The sequence below is a fragment of the Oncorhynchus nerka genome, linkage group LG6, assembly GCF_034236695.1.
Source record: "Oncorhynchus nerka isolate Pitt River linkage group LG6, Oner_Uvic_2.0, whole genome shotgun sequence".
In the NCBI taxonomy this organism is placed as follows: domain Eukaryota; kingdom Metazoa; phylum Chordata; class Actinopteri; order Salmoniformes; family Salmonidae; genus Oncorhynchus; species Oncorhynchus nerka.
This window is the reverse complement of record NC_088401.1, coordinates 61,866,877-61,892,117: the sequence shown is the minus strand read 5'-3', so window position 1 is coordinate 61,892,117 and position 25,241 is coordinate 61,866,877. Positions and strand designations below refer to the sequence as shown.

General features: G+C 40.6%; 1 protein-coding gene across 1 annotated transcript in view; it reads right to left on the bottom strand.

Moving 5' to 3' along the window:
* The window catches only part of si:dkey-237h12.3 (teneurin-3), a 172,077-nt gene extending 147,164 nt beyond the window's left edge, over nucleotides 1–24,913 (bottom strand). Inside the window, exons 1-3 of the mRNA XM_065019761.1 lie at nucleotides 24,468–24,913; nucleotides 4,004–4,407; nucleotides 1,394–1,669 (exon numbers count right to left, since the gene is read on the bottom strand). Of these exons, the coding sequence (XP_064875833.1) occupies nucleotides 1,394–1,669; nucleotides 4,004–4,265 (538 nt within the window). The 5' untranslated portion in view covers nucleotides 4,266–4,407; nucleotides 24,468–24,913. The remainder of the gene's footprint in view (nucleotides 1–1,393; nucleotides 1,670–4,003; nucleotides 4,408–24,467) is intronic.
* Between the last annotated feature and the right edge of the window lie 328 nt (nucleotides 24,914–25,241).

Sequence of the window (25,241 nt, the reverse complement as noted above, 5' to 3'; positions counted from 1 at the left end):
ATCAATTTATTTTCCACACGTTTTTCCATCCAATCAAATGCAAATATATTTTATAAAGCCCTTTTTACATCAGTAGTAGTAACAAAGTAGTTGGAGTCTATAATAAAACAAAATAATGTTATAAAAGGAAAAAAGGCACTTAAGAGAGGCGAAAGATCCACGTCTCAGATCTACGTCCCAAGTGTGGTATGGAATATCTCTCTGGAACATAACTGAAATATAAATTGCTTGCTCTGAACACAAAATATTTCCTTTGTACCATGTGACCTTTCTATATGTTCTGGCCAGTTGAAAGTCTGTGGATAATTCTTGGATAATCCACTACTATCATCTCTCTTTCTTCTGTACCTTTGGTAAATGCTTGTTGAAAAGTATGGCGATAGCAAACATATGAGATGACAATACATACCACTATGGTAAATAGATTTTCAATGCTTTTTGAGAGCATTAAAGATAAAAGTATTCCTCAAATTAGCTTAACAGCAGCAAAAGTTGTCAAAACTGCTCTATGAACAAATGTGAGACCATGGATGATGTGTAGAAAATATAATAGCACAACGACATGAATAAATAAGTAATAGACAATAACATCACCTCAAAGTTGGAGGCAAAACATTGTACTTTTTGTAAAGTCATTGAAAAATGCCGGATAAAAAGTTAAAAAGTTATCACTGCAAGGAATATTATACACTGAAAGTGCCTCACATTCTATACACAACAAAAGCAACAAAATAACTGTGTTTTTAGATAGCTGTATAGACTGCTTTTTGTTTGAGTACAAACCCTTTCTAAATCAAAATGAAAGAGTCATTTATCACTTAAAGCAATATTGATAAGTATAAACAGAAATGTATATTTTTTTATCCCGCATTTGATGCACAGAAGATCTTCCTTCAAAAGAATACCACAGTCTTAAGTTTTGGGTTTCGAGCATGATCAAATTTGCACTTCAAACAATTGAACCATCTTAAATCAGCTATTGTGTGTGCTCGTTCAACTACTGTGGAATTTCTATGCGAAATCTCTGACCGACGCTTTACAAAGCTATCTTTGATTACACACTAGCCCAAGGGGAAACTTTATCAAACTCCCCTGCTTCCATGTGGAGATGACCAGGTGACTACCAAACACTCAATTGGAAGACCAAATTCTTATCCACAAGAGGCCATGAAACATGCCTTTTATCCCCAAACAGCAGCTGCACATGCCCAATCAGAATCCACCGCTTATTGCTTCCACCAATGAAAGAGATTTCCTGAGCACCAATGAAATATTACCGGTACAATGCTTACTAGTTTGCACATTTGTTGTGCGATTAACTTCCTACTTAAACCTCCACAAAAACAGGAATAAGGGGGATCACAATTAACAAATAAAGGTGTGGCAGACTCACCAATTTCGTTGTCCGACTTATTGTCCATTTTGGTGTCTGTCAGGGTAATGGCCGAGTTGGAGCGACTAGACAGGCATGAGCTTTGGCCTGACTTGGCACCCCTGCCCCAGAGAGCCATGGTACGTTCCGGAGATGTGTGCTCATTATTCTGTGTGGGGACCGTTCCTCTGGAGTAGCTACCAAGGGGGTGCGAGAGGCCCGTTTCAGGGCAGAGGGCCAGGCCTCTGCGTGTGGAGGCCTCACATATCCCAAGTTGCCTCAGCGAGAAGGCCTGTCCTGTAGAGACAAAACCAAATAGCAGGCCTATAATTTAACAATGTTATCAAACCCCAATCCCAAACCCACAATATCTGGTGCGGACGTTTTGTTTTATTTTTAACGAGGCAAGTCAGTTAAGAACAAATCCTTATTTACAATGACTGCCATTTTGCCAAAATGTGTAGCTTAAATGTTTTTGTGATTCTTAAAATGTCTGTTCTTAGAAGGGCAGTAAGCTTAACTCAAATAGAAGCCTCACAAAAATAAAAGCCAACCAGTAAATCAGAAGACAAGTCACAACAGACATACTGTACATTCAAGTAAGATGGAAGATGATAGGACTTCTGCTGAAAACAACATCCCCCCCACCGTGCACGGGCGCCACGGCTATTTCTATGGGCACAAGCACGGTTTGACACAAACTGTTCACACCCCTCTTGTTGGCGGAGAGAACATTTTGTAGGTTTAAACCTTATTTCCTGCAATTCTACACATTTTGTCAAGCGGGGCAGTGAACATTTTGCAGTTTTAAAGTCCATTCTCTTGCAATTCTATTCATGTTGCCATGTCTCACGTGTATTCATCTGATATTTGAGTGACTTGAATGTTACAACAAAATCTATGGGCTAAAAAAACGTTAGCTGACATGGGCTTGTTGATCTGGACATTTCTGACAAGTTATAAATAGCTCTCCTATGTATGCAATGACTGACATGACCAGAGGAAAACTGATGACGCACGACCCAATTTCCAAATTGCACCTCGTGCATTCTACTATTACAACTTTCAAGAGTCCGTTGAAAGCCAGACTGAGTTCCTTAAAAACTGTGGGTGCGTACTCAGAGAAAAGAGACTCCCACTCATTGTACAACTACCCAAATTATTATTTTTTGTAAATTGAAAGAGTTCCACAATTCTGTGTCTAAATTGTTTGTAAATCTGGATCTAAAGTGTTGATTTAATAGAGAAACAAAATGGTGAAAAACAGAGATGCAAAGGAATTTACAGGATGTCAATGCTGGATTTAGAAAAAAGAATGTAATCTGAAGTAAACAGCAAAAATCTACAATTAATGTACTTTTCACTGAATTTATATTTCTAAATGCGTGGACAGCACTAAAACAATTTTGGATGGAAAATCTTGTTCAGTGTATATATTTATCGATATATATGTTTTCATATGTACATTCAAAGTCATTCTATAAAAAAATGTATTCAGCTAGCTGAATAATAGAGAATGTCATGTCATGCTGCATAAGATTACAGACATGTATTTTATCCACATCAATATAGAAATATCATTAGTGCAGACAAGACAGGGAGCAAGATTAATGTAAGTAAATTATCAATGAATAAATTCATTTAAAACTGTCATTTGATTTAGTTTACTGGTTATTTCATGGCAGAAAACATTTAAACAAGTGAAATGGACAAATAACATTTTAAAGAAAAAACTGCAGGGGAGCGATTCCGGACTTTGGCAATATTGTATGTCATGTGTTAAAACCTTCAAAAGACAATTAATAACCTTAAACTATACATTTGACTTAAGGTGTGAATTTACTTTTAAAAACAGATACAACTTTGAAATGTGTAGATAACAATTATTGATAATTGAAGTGATAATAAGTCTAATCGCTCATTACCTTTTCATTAAAGGTTGTAATTTGATCTAGAAATAAAGGGGAAATGAACATTCTTCCCACAGCCTAATCAGAATGCAATTCCTTTCCAGTTGGCGCCAATTAGCAGACATCAATGAGAAATATGCCACAAAATATGCAATTTTAGAAAATCAAGAATCGTCTATGACACTAAAATAAACCACCCAACTTTTTTCTTATTATGAACATTTCCTACCAATTGCCAACAACCAATTACAACGGTGGGTTATTTGCTCAGCAGTTCAATGGGTAATTATCAACGGTATGTGAAGTGAAGCGCGATCATTTCATTTGGATCTGTACATACTGCACAGACGGAAAAGAGCTCTACTGTTCGTCATGGAGTAATACAAACCTCAAATGACGAACTATGAATGCTGGTTAATGGATCATGCATTACCAAGATAAAGTTTTCAAGGAAACCCATGGGAGGCCCTTTGAAAGAATGATAAACTTACTAATATAGTATCTCTCTATCTATCTTTCCTATGTCAATGATCTCAACAGCAGACAATTAATTTCAATTCTATAATACACCTTGCAATTTTTTATTATTAAACCAAAGTCTATGTGTTCCTAAGTTAAGTATGTTTAAAAAGTACACGTATGAAACAAATGATATCCAAACAGCAGACCGATTATGAATGATCCTTTCATATTATTGGAATAGAGCTGTGGCTGTACTGACCTGGCCTGCTGTAGTCATTGGTCTCCTGGTGGGCCATCTCCTTGACTCGGCCTGAGAACAGCAGCCGGGCGGGGTCATGGTCGTAGGCCTGCAGCGTCTCGCTAGAGCTGTAGGACTTCTGGGTTGGCACACGGCAGGCCCCTTCTTGGTCTGTTGATGATGCGGTGTGACGCCGTTCCCGATCCCTCTCCCTTTCACGGTCTCTCTCTCTCTGGCTCTTGGAGAGTGAGCAGAAAGGCTGCTGCTCCTTCACCTGTTCCATGCTGCCTGCATACTGTGTCCTTCTCTCCTGAGACGCTTGCTTTGGGATATTCCACTCCGGTTTACGCCGTTGGTAAGTCTGTCCCTCTGTCTATCCGTCTGTATTTCTGTCTGTCTGTCCACTTAGCCCCATTCGGCTCTACCTGGGAAACAGAGAGGGGAGAGACGAGAAGCTCAGATAACACTAATCCCCCGACTTAATCTTCAAAAGCTCCCACTCACACCCACCACCTCTCAAACCCCACCCGTAAGCCCACTGACACCCACCACCTCTCAAACCCCACCCGTGAGCCCAATCACACCACCACCATCTCTCAAACCCCACCCGTAAGCCCAATCACACCACCACCATCTCTCAAACCCCACCCGTAAACCCACTCCACCCACCACCTCTCAAACCCCACCCGTAAGCCCACTCACACCCACCAACTCTCAAACCCCATCCGTAAGCCCACTCACACCCACCACCTCTCAAACCCCACCCGTAAACCCACTCACACCCACCACCTCTCAAACCCCACCCGTAAGCCCACTCACACCCACCACCTCTCAAACCCCACCCGTAAGCCCACTCACACCCAATACCTCTCAAACCCCACCCGTAAGCACACTCACACCACCACCATCTCTCAAACCCCACCCGTAAGCCCACTCAAACCCACCATCCCTAAACCCCCACCATCCTTGCATGAAGTCCTCTATAAACAGATCTCCTCTCCTCTCACTCCCCCCTTCTTTTATTCTTTCAGCCTCAGTTCAGACCTCCATTGTCTTGACTAAATTGCTTTGGTCCACAGCTTGGACGTGTGTTTGTGTATGAGGTCGATAGGTCATGTAGATACTTTAATTATAGAGTGTGAAAAGGGGGATTTTCACTGGTGAGGATTTCATTTCTGTCTTGACTCAGCTGGAAGCCCAAAGACAGGTGTATCAGACACTTACACATTTCCCTGTACTGAAACTGAAACTTTGGATCCAAGAGAAATGAAAAAATATTTTCTCGACCTCAAAGTTTTTATTGAGAATTTTGCTGAGAAGTCCTTTCACTAGGTGATAGGTTGTTCTTTCTTTCTATGCAGAGATGGAATCTTAAAAGACACTTTCAAACGCAGAGACAAGAGTGGAGATGTTAAACCACATTTACAAAGATTATTGTGCAGTGGCCACGAACAGACTCACCCACAAACCTCCCCGATTGTGATCCGTTCTGATTTATAGACTTTATACACAGGGGCTGATAGACGATATTGCTAAGAGCCTTGTCTGTCGAGCCGCCGACAACCCAACAGGGGGAATAAGATTAGTGTCCTAATCAGCTATAAGTCCCCATGGGTGTGTTATGGGGAAATGTCGTGGCACAAAGCAAAGTGAACGTCCGGGCACGTCTTTAATGTGAACACACACTGCCTTCCTCAGGAGGATCCAAAGTTACTAACGCCAACATTTTTCGGAGTTCATCAAAATGTAATGAAGGTAGTTCCTGTACATGGGGACGCTTTGAGGACACTAGGGAGATACTCATAGAAGCTGTCTGGTGTAGTGTGCTGTGCTGTGAGCTCAAGGAAGTTCTATCTAAGGATTAAGCCACTTCGTTGCTTGGATACCAAAACCACAAAAAGGCCTACATAATGTCCACGTAGTGCCTTACCGCAATACACCAACAATTATCCCCACGTCTCCCCATTCGGATTGAGAACTGTCCTACATACTGTTAGGATGCTAACCCTCTGGTCCGTATGTGTCACCTTTGATAATATGGTTGATTGAGACAGCCAGTCACCCATGACCTCAAGGAGGAAAAGCCGACACTGCAGTATTATAGTGGCACAGTGGGAACGTTGACAAGGCAGTGAGGCAGGGGAAAGTGACACTCCATGATCTATGTAGCGTAGCACAGTACTACTCAGGTCTATGATTCCCCAGCCAGTTCCTCCTAAACCTGCTTCTTCTGTTATATACAGTCTCAATGTTCTTCTAAACATTAACCATACACTATATATATAATATAGTGTCAAGCAATGTCTTGATGTCAATTTGGTAACATAGTTTTCAAGAATATAAGCTTTTATGATCTAGGCTCAATTCTCTTGTTTGGACACAAAATCAGGGATTGTGTGTTGGATTTTTTTGCTTCACACTCACGATTCACATGAGAGGACCAAAGGAGAAGCCACCACAGACGTGGCTCAGAGCCAATACAGACAAATAAATTGGTTTCAACCAATGTGACCCACATTCCTGACGTAAGCACAAACAGCATTTTGCAAAGAGAGAGTAGAGTAGCCACTGGAGACTTCCCTGCTGAAACGGCAAATCTTCCCGAAGCCCTCTTTGTTCAAGTAATTACATTTCCGAAGGCCTGTTCTAAATATTAACTCAGACCCCCTGACCCAGGGTTTCCGTAAGGAAAATGAGGCGCCGGACAATGTGACTGGGAAGAGTTTAATTTAACGGCCATTTGAGAAATTATGGGACCCATATGCATTGAGTGCGTAACCCATTAGGGAGTCCACCCACAGTGCTCAGAATGACAGAATTCACATTTAAATTATGGTAATTCATCTTAACAGAACACGCAATTCCTGTAATGAAGCAGACAATAAAATGTCATTTACAAACATTTGCCAAAATGCAATTTGCGGGAAAACACCATTCTAAACAGCACATCTGATGCGAGCAGTTCCACATGTGACAGAGATAAAAATGTCTGTTAGAAACTTAGAAAGAGGGGAAATCTAAAGATGCAGCAACTAGGATGGGTTTCTAATATGACTAGGATTGTGCCTTTGGCTTCTAGACAATGAAAGAAAGTTGATTTGAAATAAGAGGAGAAAAATGCTGGTTTCAACTGCATATGAGGAAGTCTTTATAAAATAATTGCCTCTACGTTTCTATGGTTCCTAGGCTACTTTGAAACACGGAAAGACATGCCTCACAATCTGAAGTAAACGTTCAGGTTTTTTAAAATTAAGTATATGTCTTGAAAATGCATACTGCCTCCAGCTCACATTGGGTGGCATGGTGATAGACTGCCTACCGTTGACTATGCAGTTGAATGGCAAATGGGAAGCGCCCTTCAATTGCCAGGTGAGAAATAAAAATAGTAGCTCTTTTTAATCGTGGCCATGCGATTGCATTTAGAATTGTGGTGCAAGCAATGACTGGTCTTATCAAATCACACATTTCAAGCTCAAAATAATCTCTGTATGCTGTGCGCATGTGCTAGTTGTGTTTGATAAATAAGATAAATGATGACTAATGAAAATACACACGCCCCAATTTAATTCCACTAAAGAACATTAACCTATAGACCTATAAGTGTGATGTTCAAATGTATTTCCATCGACTGATATTTCCATCAATAAACAAAAAGCATTATTTTGTAATAAGATAAAAAGATTGGGTCCAAAAGCCAGCAATTACCACCTGTAGTCTGTAAATAAATCCAATAAAAACACATGGTTATCGTTTACCACCTGACGTAACCCCTGACTCTGTAGTCTGTAAATAAAGCCAATAAAAACACATGGTTATCGTTTACCACCTGACGTAACCCCTGACTCTGTAGTCTGTAAATAAAGCCAATAAAAACACATGGTTATCGTTTACCACCTGACGTAACCCCTGACTCTGTAGTCTGTAAATAAAGCCAATAAAAACACATGGTTATCGTTTACCACCTGACGTAACCCCTGACTCTGTAGTCTGTAAATAAATCCAATAAAAACACATGGTTATCGTTTACCACCTGACGTAACCCCTGACTCTGTAGTCTGTAAATAAAGCCAATAAAAACACATGGTTATCGTTTACCACCTGACGTAACCCCTGACTCTGTAGTCTGTAAATAAAGCCAATAAAAATACATGGTTATCGTTTACCACCTGACGTAACCCCTGACTCTGTAGTCTGTAAATAAAGCCAATAAAAACACATGGTTATCGTTTACCACCTGACGTAACCCCTGACTCTGTAGTCTGTAAATAAAGCCAATAAAAACGTATGGTTATCGTTTCCATCGTGTCCCCCTCTCCCAGATGTTCCACTTGCCACCACAATGCCAAACTAGCTGCCCTTCCCATCCTTTCCACTCTGTGGCCTCACCCTTTCCTATTTGTTTTTGCAGGGACCGTACGGTCCTTTGCCAAGGGAGTCGTGAAAGTGGTGATGGAGGGTGGTGGGGATCAGGCCGGCTCACTTTAACACAGCCAGCACCTCCAACAATAGCCGGCTCTGACAGCTTTGCATAATTCATCTTGTCGAGTCTCTATCCTCTCCTCTCTCCTTTCTCTTCCCCCTCTCTAACTCTCTGGAATGGGGTGAGGAGTAACAAGGGCACTCTTCCATCAGCGGCTGCCTGTTCCCTCCTGACACCAGTGATTTTGGAGACACAGAAGTGTTTGTCTGTTGAAAGCAGATTCCCTGGCTCTGCCTGTGTTCTAGTCTGGATGCCATCAGATTCCCTGGCTCTGCCTGTGTTCTAGTCTTGATGCCATCACATTCCCTGAAAATGCTGAAGTATGTCAACATCTTACATTAGTATAGACCTCACCTTAAAGCTGAGATATGAGCAAGGTGAAACAGAGCCACTGGGCGTACCAATACAGTTGTTATAGTTTTGTCTTTGAAAAGGAGCGTCAAAAAATGTAGTACATACTCCTCTGTTCTATCACGTGTACTGTTGTGCAATGATCTCAGAGGGAGTATAACAGTGTTAAGATTCCAACTTTAACCAGAACTAACAGGGATTTATTTCTCTGAAATACACAGCGATTCACTTGAGGTGGGCTTGACACGGAGGTGAAATGCATCTCTTCATGTGAGACAGGACACCAAATAATAAACAGCAACGAGATATCTACAAATCCAACCAATCACCTTTAAGCACAACGACACTCAAATGAGTAATGTTCATTGAGTCTTAATACAAAGCAAAAAATCTGCTGATGCAAGCAAAATTGCAGAATATGAGGCAATCATTATCACTCTTTGGATGTAAAAAACAAATATAAAAATGTTGCCTAAGATCACATAGAAAGAGAGATATTGACATGTTGTAGGCTATCTGAAGCGGTAATAGTATGTTTTTCCATGTCCTATTGAAAGTCTGTTTATCTATTTCCAGCAACCTATATACATACCCTATACTGTTATCAGACTCACACCTCCCCTTATACACTACCTTTCAAAAGTTTAGGGTCACTTAGAAATGTATTTGATTTTGAAAGAAAACCACTTCTTTGTCCATTCAAATAACATCAAATTGATCAGAAATACAGTGTAGACATTGTTAATGTTGTAAACGACTATTGTAGCTGGAAACAGCTGATTTTTATGGAACATTTATATAGGTGTACAGAGGCCCATTATCAGCAACCATCACTCCTGTGTTCCAATGACATGTTGTGTTAGCTAATCCAAGTTTATCATTTTAAAAGGCTAATTCATCATTAGAAAATCATTTTGCAATTACGTTAGCACAGCTGAAAACTGTAGTGCTGATTAAAGAAGCAAAAAAACTAGCCTTCTTTAGTCTAGTTGAGTATCTGGAGCATCAGCATTTGTGGGTTCAATTACAAGCTCAAAATGGCCAGAAACGAATAACTTTCTTCTGAAACTTGCCAGTCCATTCTTGTTCTGAGAAATGAAGGCTACTCCATGCGAGAAATTGCCAAGAAACTGAAGATCTCGTACAACGCTGTGTACTACTCCCTTCACAGAACAGTGCAAACTGGCCCTAACCAGAATAGAAAGAGGAGTTGGAGTCCCCGGTGCACAACTGAGCAAGAGGACAAGTACATTAGAGTGTCTAGTTTGAGAAACAGGCTCCTCACAAGTCCTCAACTGGCAACTTCATTAAATAGAACCCACAAAACACCAGTCTCAACGTCAACAGTGAAGAGGCAACTCTGGGATGCTGGCCTTCTAGGCAGAGTTCCTCTGTCCAGTGTCTGGGTTATTTTGCCCATCTTAATCTTTTATTTTTATTAGCCAGTCTGAGATATGGCTTTTTCTTTGCAACTCTGCCTAGAAGGCCAGTTTAAAGAAGGCCAGTTTTATTTCTTCTTTAATCAGCACTACAGTTTTCAGCTGTGCTAACATAATTGCAAAAGTGTTTTCTAATGATAAATTAGACTTTTAAAATTATAAACTTGGATTAGCTAACACAACGTGCCATTGGAACACAGGAGTGATGGTTGCTGATAATGGGCCTCTGTATGCCTATGAAGATACTCCATAAAAAAATCTGCTGTTTCCAGCTACAATAGTAATTTACAACATGAACAATGTCTACACTGTATTTCTGATCAATTTGATGTTATTTAATGGACAAAAAAAATGTGCTTTCTAAGTGACCCCAAACTTTTGAATGGTAGTGTATGTATCATATCCACACAATCATATCCACTGCCTTAATTCAATGTTCCATTAGCCACTGCCTTAATTCAATGTTCCATTAGCCACTGCCTTAATTCAATGTTACATTAGCCACTGCCTTAATTCAATGTTCCATTAGCCACTGCCTTACTTCAATGTTCCATTAGCCACTGCCTTAATTCAATGTTCCATTAGCCACTGCCTTAATTCAATGTTCCATTAGCCACTGCCTTACTTCAATGTTCCATTAGCCACTGCCTTACTTCAATGTTCCATTAGCCACTGCCTTACTTCAATGTTCCAATAGCCACTGCCTTACTTCAATGTTCCATTAGCCACTGCCTTACTTCAATGTTCCATTAGCCACTGCCTTAATTCAATGTTCCATTAGCCACTGCCTTACTTCAATGTTCCATTAGCCACTGCCTTAATTCAATGTTCCATTAGCCACTGCCTTACTTCAATGTTCCATTAGCCACTGCCTTACTTCAATGTTCCATTAGCCACTGCCTTAATTCAATGTTCCATTAGCCACTGCCTTAATTCAATGTTCCATTATCCACTGCCTTACTTCAATGTTCCATTAGCCACTGCCTTAATTCAATGTTCCATTAGCCACTGCCTTACTTCAATGTTCCATTAGCCACTGCCTTACTTCAATGTTCCATTAGCCACTGCCTTACTTCAATGTTCCATTAGCCACTGCCTTAATTCAATGTTCCATTATCCACTGCCTTACTTCAATGTTCCATTAGCCACTGCCTTAATTCAATGTTCCATTAGCCACTGCCCTACTTCAATGTTCCATTAGCCACTGCCTTAATTCAATGTTCCATTAGCCACTGCCTTACTTCAATGTTCCATTAGCCACTGCCTTACTTCAATGTTCCATTAGCCACTGCCTTACTTCAATGTTCCATTAGCCACTGCCTTAATTCAATGTTCCATTAGCCACTGCCTTAAATGTTCCATTAGCCACTGCCTTAATTCAATGTTCCATTAGCCACTGCCTTACTTCAATGTTCCATTAGCCACTGCCTTACTTCAATGTTCCATTAGCCACTGCCTTACTTCAATGTTCCATTAGCCACTGCCTTACTTCAATGTTCCATTAGCCACTGCCTTACTTCAATGTTCCATTAGCCACTGCCTTACTTCAATGTTCCATTAGCCACTGCCTTACTTCAATGTTCCATTAGCCACTGCCTTACTTCAATGTTCCATTAGCCACTGCCTTAATTCAATGTTCCATTAGCCACTGCCTTACTTCAATGTTCCATTAGCCACTGCCTTAATTCAATGTTCCATTAGCCACTGCCTTAATTCAATGTTCCATTAGCCACTGCCTTACTTCAATGTTCCATTAGCCACTGCCTTACTTCAATGTTCCATTAGCCACTGCCTTAATTCAATGTTCCATTAGCCACTGCCTTAATTCAATGTTCCATTAGCCACTGCCAATTCAATGTTCCATTATCCACTGCCTTACTTCAATGTTCCATTAGCCACTGCCTTACTTCAATGTTCCATTAGCCACTGCCTTACTTCAATGTTCCATTAGCCACTGCCTTAATTCAATGTTCCATTATCCACTGCCTTAATTCAATGTTCCATTAGCCACTGCCTTAATTCAATGTTCCATTAATGTTCCATTATTAGCCACTGCCTTACTTCAATGTTCCATTAGCCACTGCCTTACTTCAATGTTCCATTAGCCACTGCCTTAATTCAATGTTCCATTATCCACTGCCTTACTTCAATGTTCCATTAGCCACTGCCTTACTTCAATGTTCCATTAGCCACTGCCTTAATTCAATGTTCCATTAGCCACTGCCTTACTTCAATGTTCCATTAGCCACTGCCTTAATTCAATGTTCCATTAGCCACTGCCTTACTTCAATGTTCCATTAGCCACTGCCTTACTTCAATGTTCCATTAGCCACTGCCTTACTTCAATGTTCCATTAGCCACTGCCTTAATTCAATGTTCCATTAGCCACTGTTCCATTAGCCACTTCAATGTTCCATTAGCCACTGCCTTACTTCAATGTTCCATTAGCCACTGCCTTACTTCAATGTTCCATTAGCCACTGCCTTACTTCAATGTTCCATTAGCCACTGCCTTACTTCAATGTTCCATTAGCCACTGCCTTACTTCAATGTTCCATTAGCCACTGCCTTACTTCAATGTTCCATTAGCCACTGCCTTACTTCAATGTTCCATTAGCCACTGCCTTACTTCAATGTTCCATTAGCCACTGCCTTAATTCAATGTTCCATTAGCCACTGCCTTACTTCAATGTTCCATTAGCCACTGCCTTACTTCAATGTTCCATTAGCCACTGCCTTAATTCAATGTTCCATTAGCCACTGCCTTACTTCAATGTTCCATTAGCCACTGCCTTACTTCAATGTTCCATTAGCCACTGCCTTAATTCAATGTTCCATTAGCCACTGCCTTACTTCAATGTTCCATTAGCCACTGCCTTACTTCAATGTTCCATTAGCCACTGCCTTAATTCAATTCCATTAGTTCCATTAGCCACTGCCTTAATGTTCCATTAGCCACTGCCTTACTTCAATGTTCCATTAGCCACTGCCTTAATTCAATGTTCCATTAGCCACTGCCTTACTTCAATGTTCCATTAGCCACTGCCTTACTTCAATGTTCCATTAGCCACTGCCTTACTTCAATGTTCCATTAGCCACTGCCTTACTTCAATGTTCCATTAGCCACTGCCTTACTTCAATGTTCCATTAGCCATGTTCCATTAGCCACTGCCTTACTTCAATGTTCCATTAGCCACTGCCTTAATTCAATGTTCCATTAGCCACTGCCTTACTTCAATGTTCCATTAGCCACTGCCTTAATTCAATGTTCCATTAGCCACTGCCTTAATTCAATGTTCCATTATCCACTGCCTTACTTCAATGTTCCATTAGCCACTGCCTTACTTCAATGTTCCATGAGCCACTGCCTTAATTCAATGTTCCATTAGCCACTGCCCTACTTCAATGTTCCATTAGCCACTGCCTTAATTCAATGTTCCATTAGCCACTGCCTTACTTCAATGTTCCATTAGCCACTGCCTTACTTCAATGTTCCATTAGCCACTGCCTTACTTCAATGTTCCATTAGCCACTGCCTTACTTCAATGTTCCATTAGCCACTGCCTTAATTCAATGTTCCATTAGCCACTGCCTTACTTCAATGTTCCATTAGCCACTGCCTTACTTCAATGTTCCATTAGCCACTGCCTTACTTCAATGTTCCATTAGCCACTGCCTTAATTCAATGTTCCATTAGCCACTGCCTTACTTCAATGTTCCATTAGCCACTGCCTTAATTCAATGTTCCATTAGCCACTGCCTTACTTCAATGTTCCATTAGCCACTGCCTTACTTCAATGTTCCATTAGCCACTGCCTTACTTCAATGTTCCATTAGCCACTGCCTTACTTCAATGTTTCATTAGCCACTGCCTTACTTCAATGTTCCATTAGCCACTGCCTTACTTCAATCTTCCATTAGCCACTGCCTTACTTCAATGTTCCATTAGCCACTGCCTTACTTCAATGTTCCATTAGCCACTGCCTTACTTCAATGTTCCATTAGCCACTGCCTTAATTCAATGTTCCATTAGCCACTGCCTTACTTCAATCTTCCATTAGCCACTGCCTTACTTCAATGTTCCATTAGCCACTGCCTTAATTCAATGTTCCATTAGCCACTGCCTTACTTCAATGTTCCATTAGCCACTGCCTTAATTCAATGTTCCATTAGCCACTGCCTTAATTCAATGTTCCATTAGCCACTGCCTTACTTCAATGTTCCATTAGCCACTGCCTTACTTCAATGTTCCATTAGCCACTGCCTTACTTCAATGTTCCATTAGCCACTGCCTTAATTCAATGTTCCATTAGCCACTGCCTTAATTCAATGTTCCATTAGCCACTGCCTTAATTCAATGTTCCATTAGCCACTGCCTTAATTCAATGTTCCATTATCCACTGCCTTACTTCAATGTTCCATTAGCCACTGCCTTACTTCAATGTTCCATTAGCCACTGCCTTAATTCAATGTTCCATTAGCCACTGCCCTACTTCAATGTTCCATTAGCCACTGCCTTAATTCAATGTTCCATTAGCCACTGCCTTACTTCAATGTTCCATTAGCCACTGCCTTACTTCAATGTTCCATTAGCCACTGCCTTACTTCAATGTTCCATTAGCCACTGCCTTACTTCAATGTTCCATTAGCCACTGCCTTAATTCAATGTTCCATTAGCCACTGCCTTACTTCAATGTTCCATTAGCCACTGCCTTACTTCAATGTTCCATTAGCCACTGCCTTACTTCAATGTTCCATTAGCCACTGCCTTAGTTCCATTAGCTGCCTTACTTCAATGTTCCATTAGCCACTGCCTTACTTCAATGTTCCATTAGCCACTTTACTTCAATGTTCCATTAGCCACTGCCTTAATTCAATGTTCCATTAGCCACTGCCTTACTTCAATGTTCCATTAGCCACTGCCTTACTTCAATGTTCCATTAGCCACTGCCTTAATTCAATGTTCCATTAGCCACTGCCTTACTTCAATGTTCATTTAGCCACTGCCTTAATTCAATGTTCCATTAGCCACTGCCTTAATTCAATGTTCCATTAGCCACTGCCTTACTTCAATGTTCCATTAGCCACTGCCTTACTTCAATGTTCCATTAGCCACTGCCTTACTTCAATGTTCCATTAGCCACTGCCTTAATTCAATGTTCCATTAGCCACTGCCTTACTTCAATGTTCCATTAGCCACTGCCTTACTTCAATGTTCCAATAGCCACTGCCTTACTTCAATGTTCCATTAGCCACTGCCTTACTTCAATGTTCCATTCCTTTTCTAAATAATACACATCAGTACAGAGATATAAGTTGTTTTATTGTATACAGGAGGTACTGAATATTATGAATCTAAATTAACTTAATGGAACTGTGTAGGAATGGCTGCTTGGCCATGGTTGTGAATATTCACCACATTTAAAGTAATTAGGCCTGATTACCTGCATCTGAAAATATATCATCAACGGAATTGTAAAAATGTACAGTCAAATAGCACAATGATCAGTATGCCCTTAGAGAAATAAATTACATTTGGGCAGTGGTGGAGTTGTAATGAGGTTGTAAGGCAATCGCAGGCACTGACGTAAACTGACAATGAGTGGTTGAATGAAAAATATGACATGATATTTCAAAATATTGCATGATGTACATAACATTTGTCAAACATATTTTCTAATAACTGAAAGAAAATGGGACTGTAGCCTCAAATGAAACTGGTGAGGAAATGAAAATAGAGTGTCACACTTCAATTACTGATTGGCAAAACATTTGTCAAACATTCCTAAATGCTAAATTCCACATATCCTTATTTATGTCTCGGTAGTAAATTCTACTTGGATTGTTCCTAAAGTACTTGTTTGCTGTCAATGGCATATGAGGTGGCATAAATGTTGAAGCTTCAAAATAGACATAATATGAATGGATTAAAGCAAAATTGAAACTGAATGCTGTGTGCATTCAAACCATGTTATTGGTTAAACATTAAAATGCTGGATGTTACTCAAAAGTGCTGAGTCTGAATGTAGATAAAAAGGCATATTTTCTTTTTACAAGCAAGGATAAACCCTTCCATTTCTCCTGAGATATATTTTAGTCAGACAATGTGAGCTGGCAATACATTCAACTCTTGAATTGGTTACAGGAAGAAATTGTGATTACTGAAAGAGTCTGACTCCACGTTAACAACCGCAGTAAGACAGTCTAAACCATCAGGGAAAGCTAATTGTGATAGGATTCTGTTTGTGCAAAGAATGAAGCCTACTACTACATAGTCAAAAAATTGGAGCCATCTGTGAATTGTTACATGCACGACAAAATTAGGGACAACATGATCGTATGCAGTTTATGCACTTAACAGAGAATAATATAATGAGTATATTACCACTTAAAGATGTGCATTAATCAAACAACAGAACAAATTAACTGGGGGATTTTATTCTACAGGTGTCAGCATTATGGGGAAGAATATATAGGTCATGATAACACACTATCAGAATACAGAAAGACCACAGCCCTTATTAAAGAACCATCCATCTGAAATTCCACTGACGTTGCGCTGGCTGTTTCTTAATTTCTGGGGGTGAAAAAGACCAAATTCTTGAATACAAGTGATGGCGTGCTGGATGTCAATGACCATTGACCTGTATATCATTACAATATTTCCCCCCCCAAACTACTCAATGTCTTGATTTTTTTATATTTTCTGTCTTCACCCCCATTGAGAATGGGGAGAAGTGTTGCTGAGTAGGGTCCCTCAGGAACTAGCAGCTGGCCCTGGTCTATCATGGCTCTTCATCAGCCTGCCAGACCAGGGGCTTTTGGCATTACCCAGGTCACCTCAACTGAATTATTGAGGTCGTCAAGTGGCTCCATCGACGAGCAGAGCTGACATCCAACATCCCACTGGGCTGTCTGAGGGACACAAAAGAGCCTGACCTGAAGCACTTGGCAGCTCCTTTTCAGAGGAAGCTTGCAAAGGCCAATATTGCATTGTATGGCAAACACTGTCCAGACCTTAGAAAGAGAGGGTTCAAAAGCGACATTTAGGGTGATCAAAGAGATCGTTCTGAGATGTTCAAGCTTTGTACTCTAGTTCCACGTCTAGAGTGGGTTGTTTTCTTCACACATTTTTTAATGAAATCCTGTAGCATTAAACGACACATGGATATCACGAGAACGAAAGCATCTTTCCAAGTTCTCACTGTGTTCAAACTGTGTTTTTCGGTGCGTACTGCATGATACAGTGTGATCGAAGGCCGTCATTTATGGATAGGAGGATATCTGTGACAAAGAAGGGTTCAAGTTACACAGGCAACAAGATGAGAATTTGGGTAGATCAGTGTTACCGCAGACCAGTCTCCCTACTAAGTGTTGATCGAAAGATACCTGAGGTGCTTTGTTACAATGCCAGCCCCGCTCCTGATCAATCTTATTACTACGGTCCTCTTGCTAAAAGCTGACATATGCTTGCCAGTGAGGAATATGAATGTAAATCTGTTGGTTCCAGAGACAGGCTCCAGTGAGTCGGGTATGGCCCCTGGCGCCTGGTCAGCAGGATGCCACCATGTGGCTAATCGCAGGTGGCTTTCGGCCCAGAAATAAAAGGCAGAAACAAACCAAAGCTGCAATGCACGCAGCTTAGTTTTTCAAGCGCTTAAGGAACCGCGTATTGGAGAACAATAGATTTTCTTTCATGATAAAACAATATACAATGTCTAAAACATATACAGTCTGAGTTTGAACCTGTGTCGTCTGTGTGCCTTAATACTGTGTTTTCCAGCTGAGCTAAAGCCTAGGCAAGTCTTCAGGTCTCAGAAAAGGTTAGTCATCACACAAGCCATCTGAAAAGAAACAGTTCACTACCAGAAAAACATCATTATGATGCCCAATGCCACATTTTGCCTGCTGGGTTTGGCTAGTGAAAAACAAGTACAGCCCATAACTATACTGAGCAGGAGTTGCTGGAAACCAATGTACAAAGGTGTGTATGGCTCACATAGATGTTACACAATTCCAAAGGAAAACATACAGCCAAAGCATCTGAAGTGTCCATATTTCAGTGAGCCAAATAAGTGACTTGGATACTAAGTCCAGATGCTATGTGTTTCAATAGTGGCTATGGTTTAAAATAGCTACAGTCTTACAGTAGTAGGTGTTAAAAGAAATTGCAGGACAGTTTTGGTAGCCAACTGCCCTAAACATGTGTTAAGAATGATGGTGGCAATACATCACAGGCTGTCATCAAATATCCCTACCATGAGTACATTTCAAGAGCATGCAATTCTCCAAAAAGTATTTGGTTGACTTTCAGAGTACAGCCATCAAGTCTCTGCTGCCACACTGTCAAACTATGTAATATAATAATAAAATAATATATGTCATTAAGCGGGATGCTTTTATCCAAAGTGACTTACAGTCATGCATGCATACATTTTATGTATAACTTGTATTGTGCTTATCCAAATTAATTCCAGGGAGATAAATGTATCCATTGGGACTTTTTCACATGTATCTATAAAGACCATATCATGTGCCACATATATCAGTCTTTTTATTAAAGACAATTTCAAAGAGAAACTGTCATTGTCATTCTGATTGAGATCCAAAAGCTTGTTCACCTACCTTAAAATGCAATAATGTAGTACCGTATAACTTTCACCCATGGCACTGCTGCAACAAAACATTACGAGAGTCTCATTCATTCATTTATTTCAAAATGTAACCTACACTAGTTTGAATAAACGTAAGGACACAATTCCCTGCTTTCGTCTACAGTCATATAAAATCAATAAAATATACTCCATCCATATTGATTTATAAACAATATCGATTGGACCATGTAAGAGCTAGAATATCAATTTGTCTCTCAGGCAAAAACTCAAACAGCGGCATGAGGATTCAGTGAGAATTCAGAAAAAAACAGGTAAGATAACAGATCAGCCAAACAGCAGTATAGCAGGCTGTGTGCTAACAGTAGCAGGCTGTGTGTTAACAGTAGCAGGCTGTATGCTAACAGTAGCAGGCTGTGTGTTAACAGTAGCAGGCTGTGTGTTAACAGTAGCAGGCTGTGTGTTAACAGTAGCAGGCTGTGTGCTAACAGTAGCAGGCTGTGTGCTAACAGTAGCAGGCTGTGTGTTAACAGTAGCAGGCTGTATGCTAACAGTAGCAGGCTGTGTGTTAACAGTAGCAGGCTGTGTGTTAACAGTAGCAGGCTGTGTGTTAACAGTAGCAGGCTGTGTGCTAACAGTAGCAGTCTGTGTGTTAACAGTAGAAGATAGAGGCCAGCAATTATGCAAAGCAAATTATGCCATAAAAACGATCTGCTGGGACCAGGGATCTGTGCACAGTTTGACAAGCTGCATTAACCTTCACATGTTTACTCTGATGTGTTGAAACATATGCCTCATTCATGCTATTTGACATATCTAATGTTTCTAACATTTCATATGATCAACATTTGAGCGTCCACAGGAAGAGACAATATAAATGTAATGAGCAAGATAACAGGAGGGAGGGAGATGTCCCACCCGGAGATGTCCCACCCGGAGATGTCCCACCCAGCACCACCCCTCTGGACTTTCTTCAAAAAAATGTTTATTAAAAAAAATGTTAACACGTTCCTAAATGAGGCAACTGACATGTGTGATTGAAATACAAATGGTATTTACATTGTAGGCCTATGGAATAAATTCAATGAAACTACTTCCAGACCATCATATTTTGCAACCCACAATATATTTCATGTGTTTTGTGTGGACAAGTGTAAAAAAAAATAGGCAAAACATTGTTCAGTTGATGTACCATTTGTGTTAAATGGCTCAGTATAAAGCCAGAAACTCCTATATACTCCTTTATCACAATAAAGCTTATCTGAAAGTTTGATTGTGAATGTGGTAAAGCAATATATTAGAAGTTGTCTGATTTCATTTAGGTGGACCAGGTCTCAGTGACCGCCTTCGCTATATCAGCTTCAAAGTGAGAAAAACACTCAAATGAAATCAATTATTCTCCGTCATGACTGGGGGAATCAGGTGAATTATAGGTAGGCTAAGTAATGGCTGCAATAAGGTGTAATGAACTGGGGACTTAATGAACTGCAGTCCCAACCCCAAGCAACATCTCCTGTGGCATTATTTCTGATGGCTGTTATTAGTTAATATGTCCATAACAGGCATATGGGATGTTGGTAACAATTCCTGTGCATAACCTCTTCATAATGCAATATGAGGCATTTATAATGCCTTATGAATTAGCCTATACATTATGCAATATTATATATACATGTAGTCAGGGGTATTGCCAGGTCACAAATAACAACATACACACAAGTACCAAACATCACATTATCCCAATACAAATATTTCCCTATGCAGAATTGACCCTATGCAGGATAATAGGCCCAGCCGTCATTCACTATCATGTATTTATGTATCTAGGCCGACGGATGGGCAACTGCCAGCCCATGGGTACATTTCCAAAAACATTCACACTGAGTGTACGAAACATTAAGAACACCTTCCTAATATTGAGTTGCACCCCACCCTTTTGCCATCAGAACAGCCTCAATTCGCCAGGGCATGGACTATACAAGATGTTGAAAGCGTTCCACATGGATGCTGGCCCATGATGACTCCAATGCTTCCCACAGTTGTGTCAAGTTGTCTGGATGTCCATTGGGTGGTGGACCATTCTTGAAACACACGGTAAACTGTTGAGTGTGAAAATCCTAGCAGCATTGCAGTTCTTGACACAAACAGGTGCACCTGGCACCTACCATACACCGTTCAAAGCTACTTAAATCTTCAGTCTTGCCCATTTACTCTCTGAATTGCACACATACAAAATCCATGTCTCAATTGTCTCCAGCTTAAAAATCCTTCTGTAACCTGTCTCCTCCCCTTCATCTTCACTGTTTGAAGTTGATTTAACATGTGACATCAATAAGGGATCATAGCTTTCATCTGTATTCACCTAGTCATTCTATGTAATGGAAAGAGCAGGTGTCCTTAATTTTTGGTACATTCAGTATATATATATATATATATATATATATATATATATATATATATATATATATATATATATATAAATATATATTTGTGTATAAACACATTTGTGCACAAAATTTGAGCGAAATAAGATTTTTGTTCATATGCAAAATTTCTGGGATTTTTTACACAACATGTAAAGTGTTGGTCCCATGTTTCATGAGCTGAAATAAAAAAATCCCAGAAATGTTGCATATGAACAAAAATCTTATTTCGCTCACATTTTGTGCACAAATGTGTTTACATACAGTACCTGTTAGTGAGACTTTCCCCTTTGCCATGATGATCCATCAACCTGACAGGTGTGGCACATCAAGAAGCTGATTAAACAGCATGATCATTACACAGATGCACCTTGTGCTAGGGAAGATAAAAGGCCACTCTAAAATGTGCAGTTTTGTCACACAACGCAAGGCCACAGATGTTTCAAGTTGAGTGAGCATGAAATTGGCATGCTGACTGCAGGAATGTTCACCAGAGCTGTTGCCAGGGAATTTAATGTTAATTTCTCTACCATAAGCCAGGTTTGGGATGCTCTGGATCAACGTGTACAACAACGTGCTCCAATTACATAATGCTGGCGTTTTGTCCTGTATACACTTGTTAGCAGGGGAAATGCGCAGTGAGTCCATCAGCCTCCACTGGGCTGAGTGCGCTCCACTCTTCTATATGGGTGCTTCTGATATCCTTGCAAACCGTCCCTTGTGTGTCACATGCCACCGCTCATGTGGCACACAAGGGACAGTTTGACGGTACATCCAACCAGCCTCACAGCCGCATATCATGTGTAACCACGCCAGTCCAGGACCTCCACATCCGGCTTCTTCACCTGCGGGATTGTCTGAGGCCAGCCTCTCAGACAACTGATGAAACTGTTGGTTTGCACAACCAAAGAATTTCTGCACAAATTGTCAGATACCGTCTCAAGGAAGCGCATCTGCTTGCTCGTCTTGCACACCAGGGTCTTCACCTGACTGCAGTTTGGCGGCGTAGCCAACTTCAGTGGGCAAATGCTCGCCTTTGATGGCCACTGGCATGCTGGAGAAGTGTTCTCTTCATTGCTGAATCCCAGTTTCAACTTTACCGGGCAGATGGCAGATAGCTTGTATGGCGTCGTGTGGGCGAGTGGTTTGCTGATGTCAACATTGTGAACAGAGTGCCCCATGGTGGCAGTGGGGTTATGATATGGGCAGGCATAAGTTATGGACAAAATAAACACAATTGCATTTTATCAATGGCAATTTGAATGCACAGAAATACAGTGACAAGATCCTGAGTCCCATTGTCGTGCCATTCATCTGCCGCCATCACCTCATGTTTCAATATGATAATGTATGGCTCCACGTCGCAAGGATCTGTACACAATTCCTAGAAGCTGAAAATGTCCCAGTTCTTCCATCGCCTGCATTCTCACCAGACATGTCAGCCATTGAGCATGTTTGGGATGCTCTGGATCAACGTGTACAACAGGGTGCTCCAGTTCTCGCAAATATCCAGGATCTTTGCACAGCTATTGAAGGAGTGGGACAAAATTCCACAGGCCACAATCAACATCCTGATCAACTCTATGCAAAGAAGATGTGTCGCGCTGCATGAGGCGGTCACACCAGATATTGACTGGTTTTCTGATCCACGCCCCTACTTTTTTTTAAGGTATGTGATTTCCCAGTCATGTGAAATCCACAGATTAAGGCCTAATTAACTTATTTCAATTGACTGATTTCCTTATATGAAATGTAACTCAAAAAAGTATTTGAAATTGTTGCATGTTGCGTTTATGTTGAACTTATTGTTGAGACATAGAGTAGTAGAATACACAAGGTGCAATTTAGAAATTAGGCTGGGGCGGTATACCGTATATACCGCATACAGAGGTATTTGGAAAAAGCCATGGGATGGTTTTTCAATACTGTCAATACCGTTGAAACTATAATTAGTGCAATATGTTAGGAGATAAAGAAGATCGCATTCTTCATTTCACCTGTCACAAAATGTTTCATTACGAAGCTTACCGGTAGTCCCCAGTCAGGTGGTGTTTGTTTACAAGCACACAAAGATGGGAGCCTTGTGAGTGACTCACTGTTGTGCAGCACGCGCCAGGTGTTCCAGTTACAGTATAGAATTCTCAACTAAACGTTTGCCGGCTAGATATCTTATAACTATTAAGTTAACTTTTTAAAAGGTGCTAAATGCTGCAGTTGTGCATTTAACTTGCTAAGTTAGTAGCTAGGTAGCTATCACACTCAAATATCATATTAACATGGCATAAGTCATGGCCAAATATGTTGAATTGCAGGAAATTAGCTGTAAAACTGCAAACAAAATCTCTGCCCCATGGCAAAATGAATAGAATTGCATGAAAATGGTCATAAAATTTCACAATTTCCTCCATGGCAAAATGTGTCAAATGTTTCTCTTTTGCATGATCACGAGGTGGGGGGGTCATTCAAATCTCACTTAGGGCCCCCAACAGGCTAGAACTGGCCCTGGCTACTGGTGTTTTGTATTTAGTTAAGAAGTAAGTAGTTTAACTGCACAAATAGATTGATTGCACAAATCAGTTGACTGCATGTGTGGTTATGGATGTGGGTATGCAGACCCGCGAGCCACAGCGGCCACTAATTATGAGTTCAGATTTTTTTGTGGCCCCCACCCCATCAAAGTTGCCCATCCCTGATCTAGACAGACAGTAAGACCCATGAACAGATAAACTCAAGAATGAACAAACTATCCAGGGGACATAGAACAGTCGTTTTACTTCGACCTATAGGAATGATGATGGATAGGCTAATAATAACCCAATGCCGATTTACTGAGTGGTGGAGCTGCTTGTCTGAACTAGAGTAATGCTTTACTGGACGAAAATTGTATGCCACACTGCTGAAGCAAGTACTTGAATGGACTTTTCCTTTTTATTTATTTTTATCCATGCCTTATGCGATCAAGTTTATATAAAAAACGAATCTGTTCTGAAGAAACAGTAGGCCTAATTTACTGCCATGAACCTGTAGCCCATAGAACACTACATCTGACGTTATTTAGGCTATTATTTGTCCATGTTTGTGGATAAAATCATCGATTTGAATATTGAAAATAGTAGATTTTCAGTGAAAATTAAACACGCATGTGTCAGCACCAAAGGTAATAGTTTTTTCCCTTCCTTACCTGGTGGAACTAACTGAACAGTCCCGTTGTCCGGAGCCGCAGAACAACTTCCACAAGAGACATCCAAACTTGCGCCCCGCTTTGTCCGTCGGTGATGATGGTGAGTGAAATTTCACGCACTCACACCCTCAATATCCTTGAAAATAAAATGTGTGCCAAGTAGTCTTCGTTGTTGCAAATTCCTTAATAACAGACCACGAGACAACGATGTCATGCAGTTTGAAGGTGTGCGGTGCTGAATATCAAGATTTCAGTACGTGTCAAGAATACGTACTGCCAAGATTTCTTACAAGTATCTTAGTCCGCTCAGGGGTAAGCTATCAATTCCCTTGTCTGCAGCAATTCAGACTGCCTCTTTTTGGTCGTCATGTAAATGCGGACGTCTTATTAATATTGAGGCTTTTTAGTAGTGCAGACGACGCTCTCCAATTACATAATGCTGGTGTTTTGTCCTGTATACACTTGTTAGCAGGAGAAATGCGCAGCGAGTCCATCAGCCTCCACTGGGCTGAGTGCGCTCCACTCTTCTATATGGGTGCTTCTGATATCCTTGCAAACTGTCCCTTGTGTGTCACATGCCACCGCTCATGACAAATTGCATAAAGCATTTGAGTAATGGCAGAAGCCTAAGGTAGGTATTAATTTACATCTCAATTTATTTTTGTAACAAGTGAAAACAGTAGGCTACCATCACTTCAAAATAAAATGATAGGTAGCCTGTACATGTCCAGTACAAATGCTTTATTTATGGATGGAGTTATTACTCATCACACT